Here is a 21,560-nt window from a genome sequence, read left to right as displayed (position 1 = left end):
AGTCATTCATTTTAATGAAAGCATATTCAATTTTAGACTAAGTGGTAGGAAAGATGAGAGACCTGTATTCATTAGAGTAAATCTGCAAAAAAAATGTTCTTAGTGTAGATTGAAATTGGACTAGAGCTGCTTTTTGAAAAACCCTTTAGAGAATGCCACAGTTCTAAATGTGGTTTTATAAATCACTGTAAATTTGTAGGGAGCTACATATTACAATTGTCTGTTTTTCTTTTTAGGGCTCATGTAATCAAAGGAGTTTCTTTGTTGTGTGTATCTTTACAGAACACAACAGGAATTCAAAATGAATCAGGTGAGTTTAACGTAAGAATTTATTGAAGTACATTCTATAGATGTTAGAAGAGTTATTTATAACCAGAAGTAGTTATGCACACACTCATTTCCCCCAGAATGTCAACCAAAACACCTAGTTTTGTTTCCTAATCTTAGAATCTCAAATAAGCTCACTGTCAATTTACAGGATGTGTATTTGTATATTTGCTTATTTCATTGGCATCATTTGGTTTTTCTGTGTGTTCACATTTTTGAAGGTAGTCATATACTAAGACATTATCACAATGTATTGGATTCTTTTGTTACAAGGCCATCTTTCCAGAGAACGTATTTCTGTCTTTTCTTTTTATTGCTGGTTTTCTAACCTTGAAAACTATTGACTTGAATTTTGAGACTTTAGGGGGCTAATGTGTGTTTATGTATGTAGATATACATATGTCCTTCGTCCTTGAAGAGAACACCGTTGTTGTTAACTTCAAAATGGGAAAATTTTGAAAGTTGTGTAAGAATGTAATACCACTTTCAAAAAGAATCTTTCACAGTATATCTGTCCCTGAAAGCCCATCAGAAGAATTAAAACAAGAGTTAAATGCTGGATTGTAATGCCAAATTTGTTTCTCCTTCCATCAGGACATGGCATCACTTGGATGTAAAAATATTCCGGCATAAATATTTCTGGGGCCTGAAGGGGGTTCTGGTGAGCTGTGCCAACTGCACAGAATTTAATTTATTCCACAGAATACATATAAAATGTCAGGAATCTCTTTTTTCCTGCACTTAAATACGTTTATGTAAGGGAAACATTCCTTTGCCTATCTTAATAAATGTGTGACTATTTGACTATTGAACAAAAGAGAAATCCTTTCTAAAAACAAATGTCTAGGCAAGAAAGTGAAGAAATTCATATTTCTTTACAAGTCAGCTTGAGACCGATTAGACTTTTGGGTATTTGTTTCCTGACTTGGCCAAAATTTTGGAAACCTTCGTGGTCAGCGGTCACTTCGTGCCCTGGAGATTGCCAGCCTGATTTAGGTAGGGGGCCAGATGTTCTATACATAATCCCATTTTGGGTGTAGGGGTTTGGTATTTGGGAGAAACAGTATTTTTATTCTCCTCATTTATTCATTAGATTCATTCAGCGTACTGTATATTTTCAAGGAGGGGCCTGGCCAACACATGGAGCATATGAATACTATCACTGTAATTGGAGCAGATTGACATTCATTTGAAGGTTAGATATTTTGGAAGAGACTGGGCGAACAAGGAATGGAGTGGAGTTGAGAGTCATGGTTTGTTGCAGTTCTGTGTATAAACGGTTGTCCATTTTGCTTCCTTTCCTTCTGTAAGTGTCATTGTTCGCGGGAACTTGGTAGCCCATGGGAACTAGCTGTTTGGCTGGCAGATTGGCTGGAAACCACTGCACTGTCACCCCGGTTTTACATTTGGATTCCGAGAAGGATTGCAAAGGCTTAGAAAGAGGAGGTTAGAACTTTTTAGGGCACTTGCTGCTCCATCATTGTCATGCTTTGCTTCCATGGATGGGTGCAAATGTTAAATGAGGCTAACTGTATCTTATTCCAAATAGTGCTCTAGTCTAATAACACTGTTTCTATTACTAAAAGTTCTGAGGTTCTTAGGTTTTAAATTTGACTTTGGTACTACCAAATTCACTTTATTTGTTCAGATTTACGTTCATGTTTATATGTGCTTTATGAGCTACTGAACATAATGTGTGGGAATATATGTGATGTATGTATATTTATCTCTAAGCATTCAAATACACACGTATCAAGCATGTATTTTTGAATGCCTTCAGTTTCAAGCGCAGTTGCCAAATTTTAATATCAGATCTGTCAAAGAAGTGCCTTTAATGCCAGATGCCAAATAGAAACAGAAAACTGTTTTCTTTTGGTCCTAATGTTTAACCACATTCCTGATCTGGATGTATTGCAAATACAGGAATAATGATCAGATGCTCCTTTTTGACTGTAATAATAAGAAAAATTGACATATCTTTAAAGGCATATTATTTGAGTGGTATGGTTTGCCTGGTACTTGGTAATGGTCATTATGTCAGAAGGAATAAAAGTTTCCTAACTCAGAAAAACATTTATCATCTTTTCAAACATCTTTTGTTATTCCCGTAATGTCAAAAAATAAATTATGGAGGGTTTAGCTATTTATGCCTGATTTTTCTGCATCATTTGACTTCATTCACTGAAAATGATAATATGTGGCTTATTAAATTTATATTCTTAAATATTTGAAATAGACACGCTTAGAGGTACGGCAGAAATAATCTTACTGCTGAAGCTTTTGAGTAAGTGATTAAATGGCAGAATACATAAGGCAAGATGTACAAAACTTTTATGGGTGATTGTGAGTGCTGTAATGTGAAAGTGGCACAATAGTGCTGTGGTTGTGGTAGAGACTATATGACCTAGGGAGAAGAGGCATAAATCAGGTAAAGCCTCCTGGAGGAGGCAGGGTTTAGAAGGGTCTTGAAGACAGGGAGAAGCGTGGTCTGCTGGATTTGAAGGAGTAGGAGTTCCAGGTAGGCATAAATCTGGGTGTGGAGGTAGAGAGACAACAATGAGGCAGAATGTCAGTTTACTGTGAGCGGAAGGAAGAGTACGAACTGGGGTGAGCAGGGAGAGAGAGAGAACTGATGGAGTGCCTTAAAGGCCGATTCAGCCTCTGGAGTAATAGGAGAAGTAGTAAAAATGTTTATTAGTGCTTACTGTGTGCAGAAGGCTGTGCTAAGTGGGGGGAAAGACTACAAAGGTGGGATTTATTAATTCATTAATAGTATTTATTGAGCGCTTATTATGTGCAGAGCACTGTACTAAGTGCTTGGAATGTACAATTTGGCCACAGATAGAGGCCATCCTTGCCCAATGATGGGCTTACAGTCTACATGGGGGAGACAGACAGCAAAGCAAAACAGAACAAAACAAAAACAAGACAACATCATCAAGATAAATAGAATCAAGGGGATGTAGACCTCATTAACAAAATAAATAGGGTAATAAGTAATATATACAAATGAGCACAGTGCTGATGGGAGGGGAAGGGGAAGTAGCAGGGGGTGTGGGAGAGAAGAGGAGGAGCTGAGGGAAAGGGGGGGGCTCAGTCTGGGAAAGCCTCTTGGAGGAGGTGAGCTCTCAGACATGGTCTCTGTTTCTCCGTTGGCTTACAATCTGATAATAAAAACGAAAAGAAGAGATTGGAGACAGAAACAAGGGAGAGTTGAAAGAAAACATAAAGACAAAAAAAAGAGCACCTGTAGATTACTTTGGCAAGAGAACTAGAATTTCACTGTGGGCAGGGAATGTATCTCCCAACTGTGATGTGTCGGTCAGTAATAATAATAATAATAATGTTGTTATTTGTTAAGCGCTTACTATGTGCAGAGCACTGTTCTAAGCACTGGGATAGATACAGGGTAATCAGGTTGTCCCACGTGAGGCTCACAGTCTTCATCCCCATTTTACAGATGAGGTAACTGAGGCTCAGAGAAGTGGAGTGACTTGCCCACAGTCACACAGCTGACAAGTGGCAGAGCCTGGATTTGAACCCATGACCTCTGACTCCCAAGCCCGGGCTCCTTCCACTGAGCCACGCTGCTTCCCTACCGGGGTAGCACAGGGGAAGCAAAGCAACATGGCTCAGTAGAAAGGTACCGGGCTTGAAAGTCAGAGGTCATGGATTCGAATCCAGGCTCTGCCACTTGTCAGCTGTGTGACTGTGGGCAAGACACTTCACTTCTCTGTGCCTCACTTCCCTCATCTGTAAAATGGGGATTAAGACTGTGAGCCTCACATGGGACAACCTGATGACCCTGTAAGTACCCCAGTGTTTAGAACCTTGCTCTGCACATAGTGAGCGCTTGACAAATACCAACATTATTATTATTATTACGGTGCTCTACAAACAGTGAGAATTCAATGAATACCATTGATTGATTGATTTCAGACTCCTCGCAGCTCAGAGCCCACTGTCACGACTGCATCCTCAGTGGCCATTATGGCAACAGTCTCCTTGCCCATGTCTTGCCTCAGGCACGGAACACCCTCCCTACTCAAATCCAACAGTCAGTTACTCTGCCCCTTGTTCAAAGCCTTGTCGAAGACAACATCTCCTCCAAGAGGCCTTCCCTGACTGTGCCCCCCACTTCCTCTTCTCCCACTCCCTTCTGCATCGCCCTGACTTGCTTCCTTTATTCATCCTCCCTCCCATCCCCACAACACTTATGTACATATCTGTCATTTATTTATATTAATGTCTTTCTCCCTCCCAAACTGTAAGCTCGTTGTGAACAGGGAATGTGTCTGTTTACTGTTGTATTGTACTCTCCCAAGTGCATAGTACAGTGTTCTGCACAGAGTAAGGGCTCAGTAAATATGATTGAATGAAAAAGGAAATGAGGCCTTAATCGGAGAAGGCTTCTTGGAGAAGATGTGCTTTTAATAAAGCTTTGAGGACGAGGAGAGTGCTCGTCTGTCGGATATGAAGAGGGAGGGCGTCCAGAGATTTTGTGGAGGCGACACCCGGCTGCAGCTGCTTTTCTGTCTGATGCTGGAGTGGTGCAAGACAGACTGGGGTAAAGGCATTTGCTTTGGTGATGGGGAGAAGGGCCGGCACGGGATCTCTGGGGAGGCAGCTCAGCGGACCAGAAGAGGAGGATGCTGAAGGCCCTGGTAGCCACAATGCCGGGCCCATGTGGAGCGGGTCGGACAAGAACCAGCAGAAATCACGCGCTTGTCTCGGGGACGAAGAGGTTTTAGATTGCCAAGCCGTACACCAGGAGTTGGTCACGTGGGATCGACAGTTCCCTGGTAGGAATGAAGTGGAAACGGTTTGGTTTTGTAGGTTATTGATATTTGTAAGAAAGTGACAACTTTTTGTTGTTTAGATACGTATCCGGGTTGCATTTGAACTAGTTTATGAGCTCCCTCTCCACAGTCCCATTCTTGAAGCTGGTCATTTTATGTTATTTGAAGATTACTACTTTAGATTGTTTGGCAGGCTCAGTGGATCTGCCGGCTTTGGAAGAATGCAAATGAAAGCTCTCCAACACATATCAGGTTCAAAATAAAGTTGCCCCGCCATTACTAAAACAATACATTAATTTTAAACAAATTTTCCTGCCCTCTTGGTGACGGTTAGTATGCAAGCAATTAATGTGTTTTCTAACAATATGGGAGTTAGAACTTTGTCCATTTACTAAAATAACATTTATTAAATTCTCCTATTATTTGGTAATGATTTGGCCCCCAAGTAGCAGCTAAAAGGTTTTCTGGCAGAAATGAACAAAAGAGATATTATTCATGTAATTTAAGATTATTTTTCAACCTGAAATTCCTTGAATCTCCTTTCTAGGCAAACCTACTAATTATTGTAGTGATTGTCTTAGATCTGTTACAACAATATGAAATTTGATAACATGTATTTCAAAATAGGGTACAAAAATGCATGCTTTCCTCTACCCGACTTCCCTGTCCTTATATATCCTCTCTTTGGTTCCAAGGAAATGTTAAATAAAGTGGTAATAACAAGAAGAGTGATATAACAAATCTGCAAATTGATTGATTAGGATTATTAAATTGTCCAGTTCATTTGGATGGAGAATGAGCGGCCAGAGAGACAGGAGGAGAACCACAAAGGACAGTGTCAGTGCGGCTAAGGTTGGATAATGTTTCCAGGAGAAATGGGTGGTTGACAGTGTCGAAGGCAGCTGAGAGGTAGAGGAGGATTGGAATGTAGTAGAGGCAATTGGATTTGGGAAGAAGGAGATCATTTGTGATGTTTCAGAGGGTGGGTTCTGTGAAGTGATGGAGAGAAGTGGAGAACAGGATCTTTAAAGCTGCACCCTTGATATTATCCATTACTCCTCCCTCTCTTTCAGTTTCTATATTCAATCTGTTGCCAAATCCTGTCGGTGTTTCCCTTACAGTATACCCATTTCCTTGCCACCCAACAGCCGCCCTCTTGACTATGGCACCAGCCTCCTCCCTGATCTCCCTTCCTCCATCCTCTCCCTTAATAAAAATAATAATGATGATGGTATTTGTTAAGTGTCTAATATGTGCCAAGCACTGTTCTAAGTGCTGAGGTAGATACACAGTTGTCAGGTTGTCCCACGTGGGGCTCACATTCTTAATCCCCATTTTCCAGTTGAAGTAACTGAGGCACAGAGAAGTTCAGTGACTTGTCCAAAGTCAACACGGATGACAAGTGGTGAAGTCAGGAATAGAACCCATGACCTCTGATCCCAAGCCTGTGCTCTTTCCACTAAGCCACGCTGCTTCGTTCATCACTCATTCACTTCACTTCATTCACCCATCCATACATCATTCTGCTTTCCAGATCACTTTTTTAAACCATTGTTCTGCTCAAAACTTACCTCACTTCAAAAACCTCAAATCATTGTTCAGTCTTCTGAATCAAGCAGAAACTCCTAACCATTGGCTCTGTATCACTCAGCTGTCTCTCCACCTAACACTTCTTCCTACTACACTCCAGCTCGCACTCTTCATTCCACTCAAGCCAGCCTAATAATGACAGTTGTATTTGTTAAGCCCTTACTATATGCCAGGCACTGTACTAAGCGCAGGGGTAGTTACAAATTTATCAGGTTGGACACAGTCCCTGTCCTACATGGGGCTCATAGTCTCAATCCCTATTTTACAGATGAGGTAACCGAGGCACATGGAAATTCAGTGACTTGCCCAAGGTCACACAGCAGAGAAGTGGTAGACCCGGAATCAGAACCCATGACCTTCTGACTCTCAGGCCTGTGCTCTGTCCACAACCTTATGCCCTTATTCTCAAGTGGCCTAGTGGAAATAATAATAACGGTGGTATTTGTTAAGCGCTTACTATGTGCAAAGCACTGTTCTAAGCACTGGGGGGATACAAGGTGATCAGGTTGTCCCACGTGGGGCTCACAGTTTTAATTCCCATTTTACAGATGAGGTAACTGAGGCACAGAGAAGTGAAGTGACTTGCCCAAAGTCACACAGCTGGCAAGCGGCGGAGCCGTGATTAGACCCCACAACCTCTGACTCCCAAGCCTGGGCTATTTCCACTGAGCCACGCTGCTTCTCCAAGAACATGGACCTGGGAATCAGAGGACCTGGGTTCTAATCCTGTCTCTGCCAATTGCTTGCTTTGTCACCTGGGATAAATCACTTAACTTTCCATGCCTCAATTTCCTCAACTATAAAATGGGGATTAAATACCTGTTCTCCCTTCCCCAAAGACTTTGAGCCCCGTGTGGGAGGGGGACCGTCTCCAACCAAATTAGCTTGTATCTACCACAGCAGTTAGAACAGTGCTTGTCACATTATAAGCACTTAAGAGAAGCAGCGAGGCTAAGTGGAAAGAGCATGGGCTTGGGAGTCAGAGGTCATGGGTTCGAATCCCGGCTCCCCCACTTGTCAGCTGTGTGACCTTGGACAAGTCACTTAACTTCTCTGTGCCTCAGTTACCTCATCTCTAAAATGAGGATTAAGGCTTTGAGCCTCATGTGGGACAGCCTGATTACCCTGTATCTATCCCAAGCGCTTAGAACAGTGCTCTGCACATAGTAAGCACTTAACAAATACCAACATTATTAAATAGCATAGTAATAATAATAATCCCAGCACTGACCCCTTGCTCAGACCCATCCCTCTCCTTACTTCTTCTTCCCTCTTCAAATTTGACAGACCTAGCTTTCCCCATTTTCGAAGTCCATCAGAAGTTTCGTACTACCTAAGCAGTTAAGAACTCACAGTCTCCCATAGCACCTTTGGACATGACTTAATCATGGAGGAGCTCACCTTTTAGGAGGGATTTTCAAGTGGAGTAGGATTTGGTTTGGTGCATTCCAGGGGGAGGAGTTTTAGGCGTGGGGAAAGATGTGGGCAGTGAATCAAAGATGGAGTTTGTAAACAAGATAAAGTTAGGACACTGGCTTGGGAGAATCATTCATTCATTCATTCAATAGTATTTATTGAGCGCTTACTGTATGCAGAGCACTGTACTAAGCACTTGGAATGTACAAATCGGTAACAGATAGGGACAGTCCCTGCCCTGTGACGGGCTTACAGTCTAATCGAGAGAGAGATGAGGTATAATGGGAAAAGACACAAGGGAGGAAGCTCGTGTAGGGCATTGAAACCAATGTCCAAGAGTTTTGGTTTTCCATGAGAAGAAATTGGTGCCAATTGGAGGTTTTCGAAGAGGGAAGTGATGTATTCCAATTGGCTTTTTTGAAATTGACATTTTCCAAAGGATGTGATAAAAATGTAATCTTGGAGAAGGCAAATGTTCAGGTAGCCGACGCCGGTCATTTGGACTGCTGTTTAGGAGACAATATAAAGGGCAGTTTAACTGTTAAATTGGCAGAACTTTACTAACCAACCAAATTTAATTACTAACCAACCAAATTTAAATGGAATAATTTCTAATCTGATGTTTTTATTCTCCTCCCCTACAACTCCTGATCTTGGTAAATTCCAATCTCCAGTTTTGATTTAAAAATGATGATAGGCACTTATACTTAGGGAAGTTGCCGGGAGTGGGGATTTCCTGTCCCTAAAATTGGCCATTGTGATGTGGAAAAGGATGCTCCCAGTTGGGAGGGTGGGCTAATGGAATTTATGGAGAATGCCTGAAGAACGTGTTTACCATCTCTGTCTTTTGTATTCTCCCCAGCACTTACTATCATGCTGTGCACGTCGTAAGCTCTCAATAAATATGATTGATTGATTTTTGATTGATTTTTGAATCCAGGAACATTGTGTTCTTTGAAAGAAGTAACATGGCCTCATGGATAGAGCATGGGATTGAGAGTCAGAAGGATCTGAGTTCTAATCATGGCTCTGCCACTTCTCTGCTCAGTGACCATGGGCAAGTCATTTTACTTCTCTGTGCCTCAGTTATCTGTAAAATGGGGGATAAAGACTGTGAGCCCCATATGGGGCAGGGACCGTGTTCAACCTGATGAGCTTGAATTTACCCCAATGCTTAGGACAGTGCCTGGCACATAGTAAGCACTTAACAAATGCCATTAGAAACAAGTATGACCTGTTTAAAGTGCTAGAAGGCCCTGTGCATCGGAAGCCAAGGAATCTTCCAGTCAAATCTCTCCCACCCCTTTCCCCACAGTAACCAAGGACCCCTTTAGTTCTAGGTGCCCCCGGCCATGATGTGGGTGAGCGGCTCAGGGGCAAGCCCTTTGGGGGCTCCAGGTGCCTTTGGCAAATGCTCAGTTTTCTCATGGAAAAAATGAGGTTTTCTATATTTGAATGGTTGCTAATCATTGTAAAATATCTTTAAAAGTAACGAGGGTAAACGGAGGCAAAGAAAATGGGCAGATGGGGTTGGGATTAATGAGTAGCAGATAGCAGGTGTCTGTGTAGCTCCTGTTCCTTTATCCCACCACCTTGTTGCACTTCATTTCCAGCAGTCGGCATGACATTTTATACTTTTTCCCCTCCCACCATAGTATCCTGTGATGTTGCCTCATATTTTATTTACATTTTATATTTACATTAGGAACATTATATTTTTTTCACTTCTTTGCTAATTTGCAAGTGAATTTCCTCAGTTCATGCCATGAAAAGCGACGGCATTACCATTCACAAATACTTATTTTGTCATGGGAAGAGCATATCTAATATTGTCAATGTTCAGTAGACAATTAACAGTAAATAGTTTTCTTTCTGTTTCATTAGGCCTAACAAGGGGTTAGACCCCCTATAGAAACGTTGGTGCTGAAGAAAAGAGATAGAGTTCTTTAAAATGCTGTAAAATAGTTCAGTGCATTCCTTCCTTGCTCAGAAGTTGATTGAAAGATCTTTAAAAGGACTGGGAATTGGAGAAGAGCCTCAGAATAATACAGCAAATGAGGAAGAGAAGTCTCAGCAATCATTATCGCCCTGCAGTTTTGAGGAGGAATACTGTTTTGTTTGGAAGGTCTCCTGACTTTGTGTACTCTTTGTGGGGAAAGAGCTATCTCTATTTGATTAGTAATTTTTAAAAGTAGCAGAAGACTGAAGATAAGAATTCTCAAGAGGAAATGCAGTGTTACAAATTATTTGTTAAAAATGTGCTTACTTGGAATGTAATTTGAAGTACTTGGATATTCTGAATTATTAAAAAGTAATTGGATTTTAGAATCTTAAATCAGTTCAGTTTTAAATTTTGTTCAGTTGCCTTTTTCCCCAACCACCTAGCCATTGTATGGAAATTACATTTACAACCCAATTCTTACTTCCTGAAATATGCTTTATAGCAAAGCTGTTATTTTCCCTTTGCTTCATTCTCATTTTAATTCTGTTTTTCTCTCTCCACTCTTCCTTCACCAGTCATTTGGATGACAGAGAGTATATTTCATTGGAGCTGAATTTTTTTTTAAATGTTAATTTTAAAAGCTTTCAAGAGTTTGAGATGTGGAGTGTCAAAACTGCTGTGCCGCTCTATGTCACATGTGTATTAAGATTGACCCTGTCTCTGTTGAATCTATTCAAATTATTCTCATATTGCCTCCTTCACAAAAAGATGAAAAATTATTGAAATTAGTGAACACTGTTAAACCATAAAGATTCTTTACCAAAATCAAGCAATTTGTAATCTGGCAATGACAAAAGTAAAGACAATTGGGTAAACATGGAAATTTGGGAATAGTTATTTTTCATATGCGTTCTGAAGCTATTTCTGTTTTAATCATTTTAATACAATGTAATATGGAATCTTTTATCCCAAACCACGTTGACAGTACAGTGGCGGGGAAAAATCTGTAACTGTGCTAGGGTGGAGCAGGTAGCAAAGAACATTAACTGCCCTTCCCCCCCATCGTCTGCTCCTCCCCTTCCCCTCCCCTCAGCACTGTGCTCATTTGTATATATTATTTATTACCCTATTCATTTTGTTAATGAGGTGTATATCAACTTGATTCTGTTTATTTTGATGCTGTTGTTTTGTTCTGTTTTGCTTGCTGTCTGTCTCCCGTATTTAGACTGTGAGCCCGTCATTGGGCAGGGATGGTCTCTATCTGTTGCTGAATTGTACATTGCAAGCACTTAGTACAGTGCTCTGCACATAGTAAGCGCTCAATAAATACTATTGAATGAATTAACTGGGAGTCAGGCCTAAAGCCAGAGTTCAGAGCGAAAACAACAGAGCAGGGAAAGTCAAGAAAGTGAGGCCCCATGAGTGTAGGAAGGAAAGTGAGAATGAGTGTGGAGGGGAGAAAGATGGATGGAGAGTAAGTAAGCTTGTTGTGGCAGGGAATATGTCTGTTTATTGTTGTACCTTCCCAAGTGCTTAATACAGTGTTCTGCACGCAGTAAGCACTCAATAAATCAGATTGAATGAGTCATTGAATGAGAGGGTACAGATGATCTGGAGGGAGAGAAAATTGAGATTCTTTTAGTTGCCTGAAAATTCACTTTGGATTTTAGTTAGTCTTAGTAAGTAGACTTGTGTTTCAGAAAATCGATAATGGTGATGGTTAATCGCTTACTTGGTGCCAAGTACTGTACCAGGTAATCAGGTCCCACGTGGGGCTCACCGTCTAAGTAGAAAGGAGAACAGGCAGTGAATCTTCATTTTGCAGATGAGGGAACTTGAGCCCTGACAAGCGAAGTGACTTGCCCAAGATCATACGGTAGACCAGTGGGAAAGTTGGAATCAGAACATAGGTCCTGTAACTCCCAGGCTCTTTCCAGTAGGCTCCTTAAGATTTGGAATTATTAGTGAAATTAATCTTAATGTAGTCAGAGTAACAAGACATTAAGAATAGTTTCTAAATAGCTGGCTACATTTTTGTGAGGGAAATGTATTGATTACTTCACAAATATGGGACTGTGTTTGAGTAGCTTTGATTTACAGAGTGAATGATGAGTAAGACAAAAATGTGGAAATCAAGATGGTGGTGGTGGGGGAAATCTTTGTGTAAATTCTTTTGCAAGCATTAATGAAATAGTTCAGTAGTTTATTCTGTGGATTATCTACCAAGGATCACATTTTCATACTTTTGAAAATGAAAAGAAAAATGAAAAGAAAGGAAAATAGAACATGTTCTGGTTAGGCAAATGTTTATTTTATAGAAATATGGATGCAGTTAAACAGATTCCTTCTATTAAACTTGTGTTCAAAGTTAACATTTGGAATTTTGCAAAAATGAGACCCTTCATTTAACTTTCTTTTTCTTACAATATAATTACTGAAGTTCATGCAGCATAGATGTACATTTTATTAGTTATCTTTTCTAACACTATTCCACCATTTTGGATGCCACACCGTTGCTTCTTTTTCCAGCATCTTATGAGTACCACCATAAAAAGTCAGCTCTATTTTATACAATACTGGGATCAAGAATGTAGAAAGGAATCTGTCTCTTTTCTGACAGTATTAGCAGAGGCCTAATAATAATAGTAATAATGGTAATAGTGGCATTTATTAAGCATTTACTATATGCTAACCACTGTACTGAGCTCTGGAGTAGATTCAGGAAAATCAGAAAATGAGGAGTCCCTGTCCCATATGTGACCCACAGTCTAAGCAGGAGGGAGGCAGGGATTTAATCCCGATTTAAGGTGAGGAAAGTGAGGCCCAGAATACTTAATAATAATAATAATAATTACACTGCCGGCAAGTGATAGAGCTGGGATTAGAACCCTGGTCCTCAGGCTCTTAGGGCAAAGATTGGACAATGACGACTGAACACCTCACCCACACCGGTGGAGCTCCCCAAAGTCACCCATCTGCCTCTCCCCTCCCCCCCACCAACACTCTCCCCTACTTTTCCATCCTTCCCTGCAGTATCCTCAGAGGAGATCTCCTCCCTCCTTGCAAGTGCCACCCCCTCCACCTGCGCCTCAGACCCCATTCCCTCTCACCTTATTAAAACCATCGCCCCTGCCCTCCTCCCTTCCTTAACTTCTATTTTTAACCACTCAATCTCCAATGGCTCCTTCCCCTCTGCCTTCAAACATGCCCACGTCTCCCCCATCTTAAAAAAACCCGCTCTTGACCCCACTTCCCCCTCCAGTTATCGCCCTATCTCCCTACTACCCTTCCTTTCCAAAATCCTAGAACGAGTCGTCTACAATCTCTGCTTAGAATTCCTTAACTCCCATTCTCTCCTGGGCCCCCTCCAATCTGGCTTCCGTCCCCTCCACTCTACCGAGACTGCTCTCTCTAAGGTCACCCATGACCTCCTTCTTGCCAAATCCAATGGCTCCTACTCCATTCTAATCCTCCTTGACCTCTCTGCTGCCTTTGACATTGTCGACCATCCCCTCCTCCTCCGTACCTTATCTCACCTTGGCTTCACGGACTCCGTCCTCTCCTGGTTCTCCTCTTATCTCTCTGGCCGGTCATTCTCAGTCTCCTTCGCTGGCGCCTCCTCCCCCTCCCATCCTTTAACTGTTGAAGTTCCTCAAGGGTCAGTTCTTGGCCCTCTTCTGTTCTCCATTTACACTCACTCCCTTGATGAACTCATTCGCTCTCACGGCTTTGACTACCATCTCTACGCAGATGACACGCAGATCTACATCTCTGCCCCTGTCCTCTCCCCCTCCCTTCGGGCTCGCATTTCCTCCCGCCTCTGGGACGTCTCCACCTGGATGTCGGCCCGCCACCTTAAACTCAACATGAGCAAGACTGAGCTCCTCATCTTCCCTCCCGAGCCCAGTCCTCTCCCAGACTTCCCTATCACCATGGATGGCACGACCATCCTTCCCGTCTCTCAGGCCCGCGATCTCAGTGTCATCCTTGACTCGTCTCTCTCGTTCACCCCACACATCCTATCCGTTACCGAGACCTGCCAGTTTCACCTTTACGATATCGCCAAGATCCGCCCTTTCCTCTCCACCCAAACGGCTACCTTACTGCTACGGGCTCTCGTTATATCCCGGCTAGACTACTGTGTCAGCCTTCTCTCTGATCTCCCTTCCTCCTCTCTTGCCCCGCTCCAGTCTATTCTTCACTCCGCTGCCCGGCTCATCCTCCTGCAGAAACGATCTGGGCATGTCACTCCCCTTCTTCAACAACTCCAGTGGTTGCCTATCAACCTTCGCTGCAAACAAAAACTCCTCACTCTAGGCTTTGAGGCTCTCCATCACCTTGCCCCATCCTACCTCTCCTCCCTTCTCTCTTTCTACCGCCCACCCCGCACGCTCCGCTCCTCCGCCGCCCACCTCCTCACCGTCCCTCGGTCTCGCCTATCCCGCCGTCGACCCCTGGGCCACGTCCTCCCGCGGTCCTGGAACGCCCTCCCTCCTCACCTCCCCCAAACTGATTCTCTTCCCCTCTTCAAAACCCTACTTAAAGCTCACCTCCTCCAAGAGGCCTTCCCAGACTGAGCTCCCCTTCTCCCTCTACTCCCTCTACCACCCCCCCTTCACCTCTCCGCAGCTTAACCCTCTTTTCCCCCATTTCCCTCTGCTCCTCCCCCTCTCCCTTGCCATCCCCTCAGCACTGTACTCGTCCGCTCAACTGTATATATTTTCATTACCCTATTTATTTTGTTAATTTTGTTAATGAAATGTACATCGCCTTGATTCTATTTAGTTGCCATTGTTTTTACGAGATGTTCTTCCCCTTGACTCTATTTATTGCCATTGTTCTCGTCTGTCTGTCTCCCCCGATTAGACTGTAAGCCCGTCAAATGGCAGGGACTGTCTCTATCTGTTGCCGACTTGTTCATTCCAAGCGCTTAGTACAGTGCTCTGCACATAGTAAGCGCTCAGTAAATACTATTGAATGAATGAATGAATGAATGTTTTCCGGTTAATTTTGAAGCACAGTGGTGCGCAGTGGTCAAAGCAGTCTGTACAGTTGTCTGGGCTGTTAAGGATCTTGTTTTTTCTGCTAACTGTAGAACCCAGGTTTTATTTTACTCCACTTCACTTAGATCCTGGGAGGGGGAATATTCTCATGTCTCTTGCCAGCTATTGAAGGCTTTTTTGGATAGGAGTTTCCATGAGAGTACTGAATCTAATATTAAAGATCAGTAAGAGAAAAACAAGTAGATTGTGTTAAGTGGAAGGAATCTAGCCCTAAAGTAGACAAAGTTCCTTGGGTTACCTTTTGTATTTATCGCGAGGTCAGCCTACCCCAGTGGAGTTGGCACTGATTGTTCTTTTCTCCAGCTCTTCCAGGATTAGCACAGTCATAGAACAGTGAGGTCTAATGGAAAGAGCACAGGTCTGGGAGTCAGAAGGACCTGGGTTCTAACCCTGGCTCCACCTCCTGCCTGCTGTGTGACCTTGGGCAAGTCACTTCACTTGGTATTTGTTAAGCGCTTACTATGTGCAGAGCACTGTCGTAAGCGCTGGGGTAGACACAGGGGAATCAGGTTGTCCCACGTGGGGCTCACAATCTTAATCCCCATTTTACAGATTTTACAGATTCTACAGATGAGGTAACTGAGGCACAGAGAAGTTAAGTGACTTGCCCAAAGTCACACAGCTGACAAGTGGCAGAGCTGGGATTCAAACCCATGACCTCTGACTCCAAAGCCCACGCTCTTTCCACTGAGCCACTCTGCTTCTCTGTTCTTCAGTTATTTCATCTGTAAAATGATGAAAACTACCAAATAATCTGTAAGACTGTGTGCCCCACATGGAACGTAGAGTGTTTCCAACCTTATTAGATTGTTTCTTTCACAGCACTTAGCATAGTGCCTGGAACATAGTAATCGCTTAACAAGCAATTTTTTAATAACCTTTGATCATAATAATAATTGTAATACTTGTTAAGTACTTACTATATTTCAAGCACTGTACTACGCGGTGGGGTAGATACAACATATTAGGACACAGTCTGTGTCCCACAAGGGACTCACTGTCGAAGAGGAAGGGACAATAGATATTGAGCCCTTTTTTTTTCAGATGAGGAAACTGGGGCACAGAGGAGTTAAGTGAATTGTCCAAGGTCAAACGAACAGCAGGCAAGAGGTGGAGCTGAAATTAAAACCCAGATGTTCTGACTCCTAAATCTGCTTCTCCCACTTTGGTGACTTGAAATACACTATTCCACATTCTATTTTCCAAGATAACGTACAATTTCCTTTTTTTGAAGGACATTTTTGGGCAGGTAATCTAAATATCAGTTTATCTGACCTCTAAAGGGAAATGTGAGCATACTTAACAAAGACAACACTTCTTATTATTATCATTAATATTATTATTATTATTTTCTCAGAATTTGTTATAAATGCTCCAAAGTACTATGGTAAGGAAAACTTTAACCACTTCCTTAGTTTTAATTTAAAATTTTAGGATTTAGTGATCTTTCATACCCCACTTCTCTCACACTCAATCATTCATATTTTATGGTTGTCATTGGTACAGGAGTTTTGATTGCATATTAGATTGTAGATTGTGTGGGCCCCTGGTGGGCAGGGATCATGTCTATCAATTGCTTGGCACATAGTAAGCGCTTAACAAATACCATCATTATTATATTGTACTTCCCCAAGTGCCTTGTACAGTGCTCTGCATACAGCAAGTACTCAATAAATACCATTGATTGGTAGTAAAATTATTGCAGACCTTTAATGAATGGTGGCTTTTCATCAATCATTGTATTAAAATTGCTAGTGTGGACATTCAAAATACAAAACCTTTGCAAGTTTATTTATTACACTATAAAACTAGTTTCCCAGAAGAGAAATCAAATATGCAGTTAGCTGAAGTGTTATTTTGGAGTGATCAAAATTGAGTTCTAAAGTTGTAGTACTGTTTGAATTTTAATCATTAAGCATTTAAATTTTGTTTAACATCCTTAAATCCAAAAAAGGATTTTTAGTAGGGAAGAATCCCAGGACAATCGAGACTACAGGTGGGTCAAGGCTGACCGAATAGTCCTTCATCTAACCTTGCTTCAGATCCCAATCCAAGGCCTTAGAACAGCGCTTGGCACATAGTAAGGGCTTAACAAATACCATCATTATTATTATTATAAACGTTTCTAATGAACAGATTCATTCATTCATTCAATAGTATTTATTGAGCATTTACTATATGCAGAGCACTGTACTAAGTGCTTGGAATGTACAAATTGGCAACAGATAGAGACAGTCCCTGCCCTGTGACGGGCTTACAGTCTAATCGGGGGAGACAGACAGACAAAAACAATTGCAATAAATAGACTCAAGGTCTATTAGACCTTGATAATAGACTCAATAAATAGACTCATGTACATCTCATTAAAACAAGAGCAATAAATAGAATCAAGGTGATGTACATCTCATTAACAAAATAAATAGGGTAATAAAAAATATATACAAATGAGTGGATGAGCACAGTGCTCAGGGGAGGGGAAGGGAGGGGGGAGGAGCAGAGGGAAAAGGGGAAAAGGGGGACTTAGCTGAGAGGAGGTGAAGAGGGGGTAGAGGGACAGCAGAGGGAGCAGAGGGAAATGGGGAAGCTCAGTCTGGGAAGGCCTCTTGGAGGAGGTGACCTCTCAGTAGGGTTTTGAAGAGGGGAAGAGAATTAGTTTGGCGGAGGGGAGGAGGGAGGGCATTCCAGGACAGCGGGAGGACGTGCCTCTGGGGTTGACGGCGGGATAGGCATGAACGGGGGACGGTGAGGAGGTGGGCGGCAGAGGAGCGGAGCGTGCCGGGTGGGCAGTAGAAAGAGAGAAGGGAGGAGAGGTAGGAGGGGGCAAGGGGATGGAGAGCCTTGAAGCCTAGAGTGAGAAGTTTTTGTTACGTGCAGAGGTTGATGGGCAACCCTTGGAGATTTTTAAGAAGGGGAGTGACATGCCCAGAGCGTTTCTGCAGTAAGATGAGCCGGGCAGCAGAATGAAGAATAGACTGGAGCGGGGAGAGGCAGGAGTAAGGGAGATCAGAGAGAAGGCTGACACAATAATCCAGCCGGGATACTATGAGAGCCTGTAGCAGTAAAATAGCAGTTTGGGTGGAGAGGAAAGGGCGGATCTTGGCGATATTATAAAGGTGAGACCGGCAGGTCTCGGTGACGGATTGGATGTGTGGGGTGAATGAGGATATGGCCTTAGTGGAAACTCCCCATGGGCAGGGAACATGTCCCATGCTTCCATTGCACTTTTCCAAGTGCTCAGTTCAGTGCATTGCACCCAGTGGGTGCTCAATAATTACCATGACTACCATTACTATTACCAGTATTAGTGGTAATTATTAAGTGCTTTCAATGCATCCAGCAGGGTACTAACCTTTGGGGGGATACAAGATAATCAGGGCCCACATAGGGCTCACAGGCAAAGTCAGAGGGAGAGCAGGTATTGATTCCCATTTCGCAGATGAGGGAACTGAGACACAGAGATGTTAAATGATTTGGCCAAGGTCGCATAGCAGAAAAGTGCTGAAGCTGGGATGAGAACCCAGGTCCTTCTGACTCCCAGGCCCGGGCTCTTTCCTCTAGGCCATGCTGCTTCATTACCACCACTATCCAGGTCCCACCCCCATGTGATCCAGTTTTCGGCAGCTGGAGAGTGGGACGCAGGTGCCAGGCAGGGGAGCTGGCTTAATAAATAAAAGAAAAACAAGATCATCACCGTCAGTGGCATTTATTGAGTGCTTAGTGTGTGCTCAGCAGTGTACTGAGCGCTTAGGAGAGTACAATATAACAGAGACGATAGATGTCTAACCTACCCATGTCAGGTTTACAGTTTAGAGGAGGTGACTGACATTAATATAAATAAATGATTTATAATATAATTTACAGATGTGTACTTAAGTGCTGTGGGGTTGAGGGTGGGGCTAATATCAAATGCCCAAAGGTCACAGATCCAAGTGCACAGATGACATGGAAGGGAGAGGGAGCCCAGGGAAAAGAACACTTAATCTAGACTGTAAACTCATCATGGACAGGGAACATGTCCGCTATTTCTGTTGCCCTGTAAATCTCCTAAGTGCTTAGTACAGTGCTCTGCGCATAGTAAACACTCAAAAAATGTCACTGATTAATCAGCGAAGGCCTCTTGGAAGAGATGTGACCTTTATAAGGCTTTAATAATCACTGGGGAGAGCAGTGGTCTGGCATATATGGAGTTGGAGGCAGAAGAAGAACCCCCAAAAGGGACTGAGCGACCAGAGAGACAGGAGGAAAACCAGGAGAGGATAGTGTCAGTGAAGCCAAAATTGGATAGTGTTTTCAGGAGAAGGGGGTGGTTAACAGTGTCGTCGGCAGTCGAGAGGTCGAGAAGGATTGGGATGGAATAGAGGCCATTGGATTTGGCAAGAAGGAGACCATTGGTGATCTTTGAGAGGACGCTTTCCGTGGGTCAAGGAGAGAATTGGAGGAGAAGAACTTGAGGCAGCGGGTGTAGACAACTCACTCTAGGAGTTTGGAGAGCGATGGTAGGAGGGAGATGGGGTGATAACTGAAGGGAGATGTGGGATCAAGGGAGATCTTTTTTCGAATGGGGAGACATGAACAAGTTTGAAAGCAGTGGGGGAAAAGCCACTGGAGAGTGAACAGTTGATCATGGAAGTCAGGGAGGGAAGAAGGGAGTTGGCACGGGCTTTGATAAGGTGGAAAGGGATGAGTCAGAGACGCAGGTGGAGGGGATGGATTTTCTTCCATTGCCTTTTGCGACACCTTTGAACTTGGATTTGTTCTCTTTATAGAGAAACAACATGGCCTAGGTGCAAGAGCATGGGCTTGGGAGTAAGAGGTCGTGGGTTCTAATCCCTCCTTTGCTACTTGTCTGCTGTGTGACCTTGGGCAAGTCACTTCACTTCTTTTGGCCTCAGTTACCTCATCTGTAAAATGGGGATTGAGACTGTGAGCCCTACGTGGGACAACCTGATCACCTTGTATCTCCCCCAGCTCTTCGAACAGTGCTTGGCACATAGTAAGCGCTTAACAAATACCTTAATTATTATTATTATTATTTACCTACCCCTCAGCCCCACAGCACTATGTGTGTATCCATAATTTATTTGCATTAATGTCTGCCTCTCCCTTCTTAGACCGTGACCCCATTGTTGTGTAGGGATTGTCTCTATCTGATGCCAAATTGTACTTTCCAAGCCCTTAGTACAGCGCTCTGCACAAAGTAAGCACTCAATAAATACGATTGAATAAACTTGCTGTGGGCAGGGAACGTGTCTACCAAATCTGTTATATTGTACCCTCCCAAGCACTTCATATAGTGTTCTGCACACAGTAAGCACTGAATAAATATGATTGATTGCTGGGAGGGGGAGAGGAGGAGGAATTCCGGGCTAGGAGGAGGAAGTGGGAAAAGGGTTGGCGTTGAGATAGACAAGATCAAGGCAAAGTGAGTAAGCTGGCGCTAGGGGAGCAAAGTGTGTGGGCTGGGCTGTAGTAGAAGATCAGTGAAGCAAGGTAGGAGGGACTGAGCCAATGGTAAGAAGTTTCTATTTGATGTGAAGGTGGATGGGCAACCACTGGATCCGGTCAGGATTCTCCTCAAACTGAGACCCCCACCCTGGCTAACTGGGCCAGTGAGGCGGCATATGTCTTTCACATTAATTCAGATTGGAAAAGTAAAATACATTCCAAGAGAGAGAACTGAGAACTTCTATTTTTTTTATAACACGGATCAAAGAGATTTTATTTGGGGCTAGTAGGATTGAAAAAATAATTGAACCTCAGGGACGTGCCATGTTTGATTCTTCAGTGGTTTGCCCTCTGTAGTTTTTTCTCCCTCCTCAACTGCATACACTACAACAGATGGGGTATATTTGGACTTGGCTTTTATATTGTTTACTTTGAGGCTTTTTTATATTTCCTTTGAAGTTTCCCCATCATATAAAAAAATGAGAAAGCTGGTAGTCTCTAAATTTGCATGTTTCCTTTTTTTTCCAAGTACATAAAGGAAAACACTTTTTTTCTTAAACTGTAAGTGCTTCTTTCTTGGGGGCAAATTCTTCTATTTAGCATTGTTTTGAATCTTGCCCTTGATGCCTCCTTTAAAAATCCTTGCTCAGTGTTTCCCCTTACAAATGAAACTTTGCCTCCTTAATATTTTTATGTGTATATCAGCATATTCATTTATAGGCTCAACTCTCCTCCTCCTCCTTGTCCACTCTATCTCATTCATCTCAAGATTCAATCTGTCAGTAAATCCTTCCAGTCCTACCTTCAGAGCATCACTACAATGCTGATCCAAGCCCTTATCCTATTCCACTTGACTACTGCATCAACCTCCTTCCTGACCTCCCTGCCTCCTGTCATTCCAGGTCACGCTTTTCTCTGTTGCGTGGATCCGTTTTCTAAAAATCCATTCAGTCCATATTTCCCCACTCCTTCAGAACC

The 21,560-nt window shown here is 42.8% G+C and overlaps 1 protein-coding gene across 3 annotated transcripts in view; it reads left to right on the top strand.

The window, feature by feature from the left end:
• The first annotated feature begins 234 nt into the window (after positions 1-234).
• The window catches only part of PRDM2 (PR/SET domain 2), a 186,639-nt gene continuing 165,313 nt past the window's right edge, over positions 235-21,560 (top strand). For all 3 annotated transcript variants that reach the window (XM_029064399.1, XM_029064402.1, XM_029064401.1), the window contains exon 1: positions 235-310. In XM_029064399.1, the coding sequence (XP_028920232.1) occupies positions 302-310 (9 nt within the window). In that variant the 5' untranslated portion in view covers positions 235-301. The remainder of the gene's footprint in view (positions 311-21,560) is intronic.

Source organism: Ornithorhynchus anatinus, chromosome 5, assembly GCF_004115215.2.
Source record: "Ornithorhynchus anatinus isolate Pmale09 chromosome 5, mOrnAna1.pri.v4, whole genome shotgun sequence".
NCBI lineage: Eukaryota > Metazoa > Chordata > Mammalia > Monotremata > Ornithorhynchidae > Ornithorhynchus > Ornithorhynchus anatinus.
The sequence above is the reverse complement of the archived record's forward strand: the minus strand, read 5'-3'. Positions and strand labels throughout refer to the sequence as shown.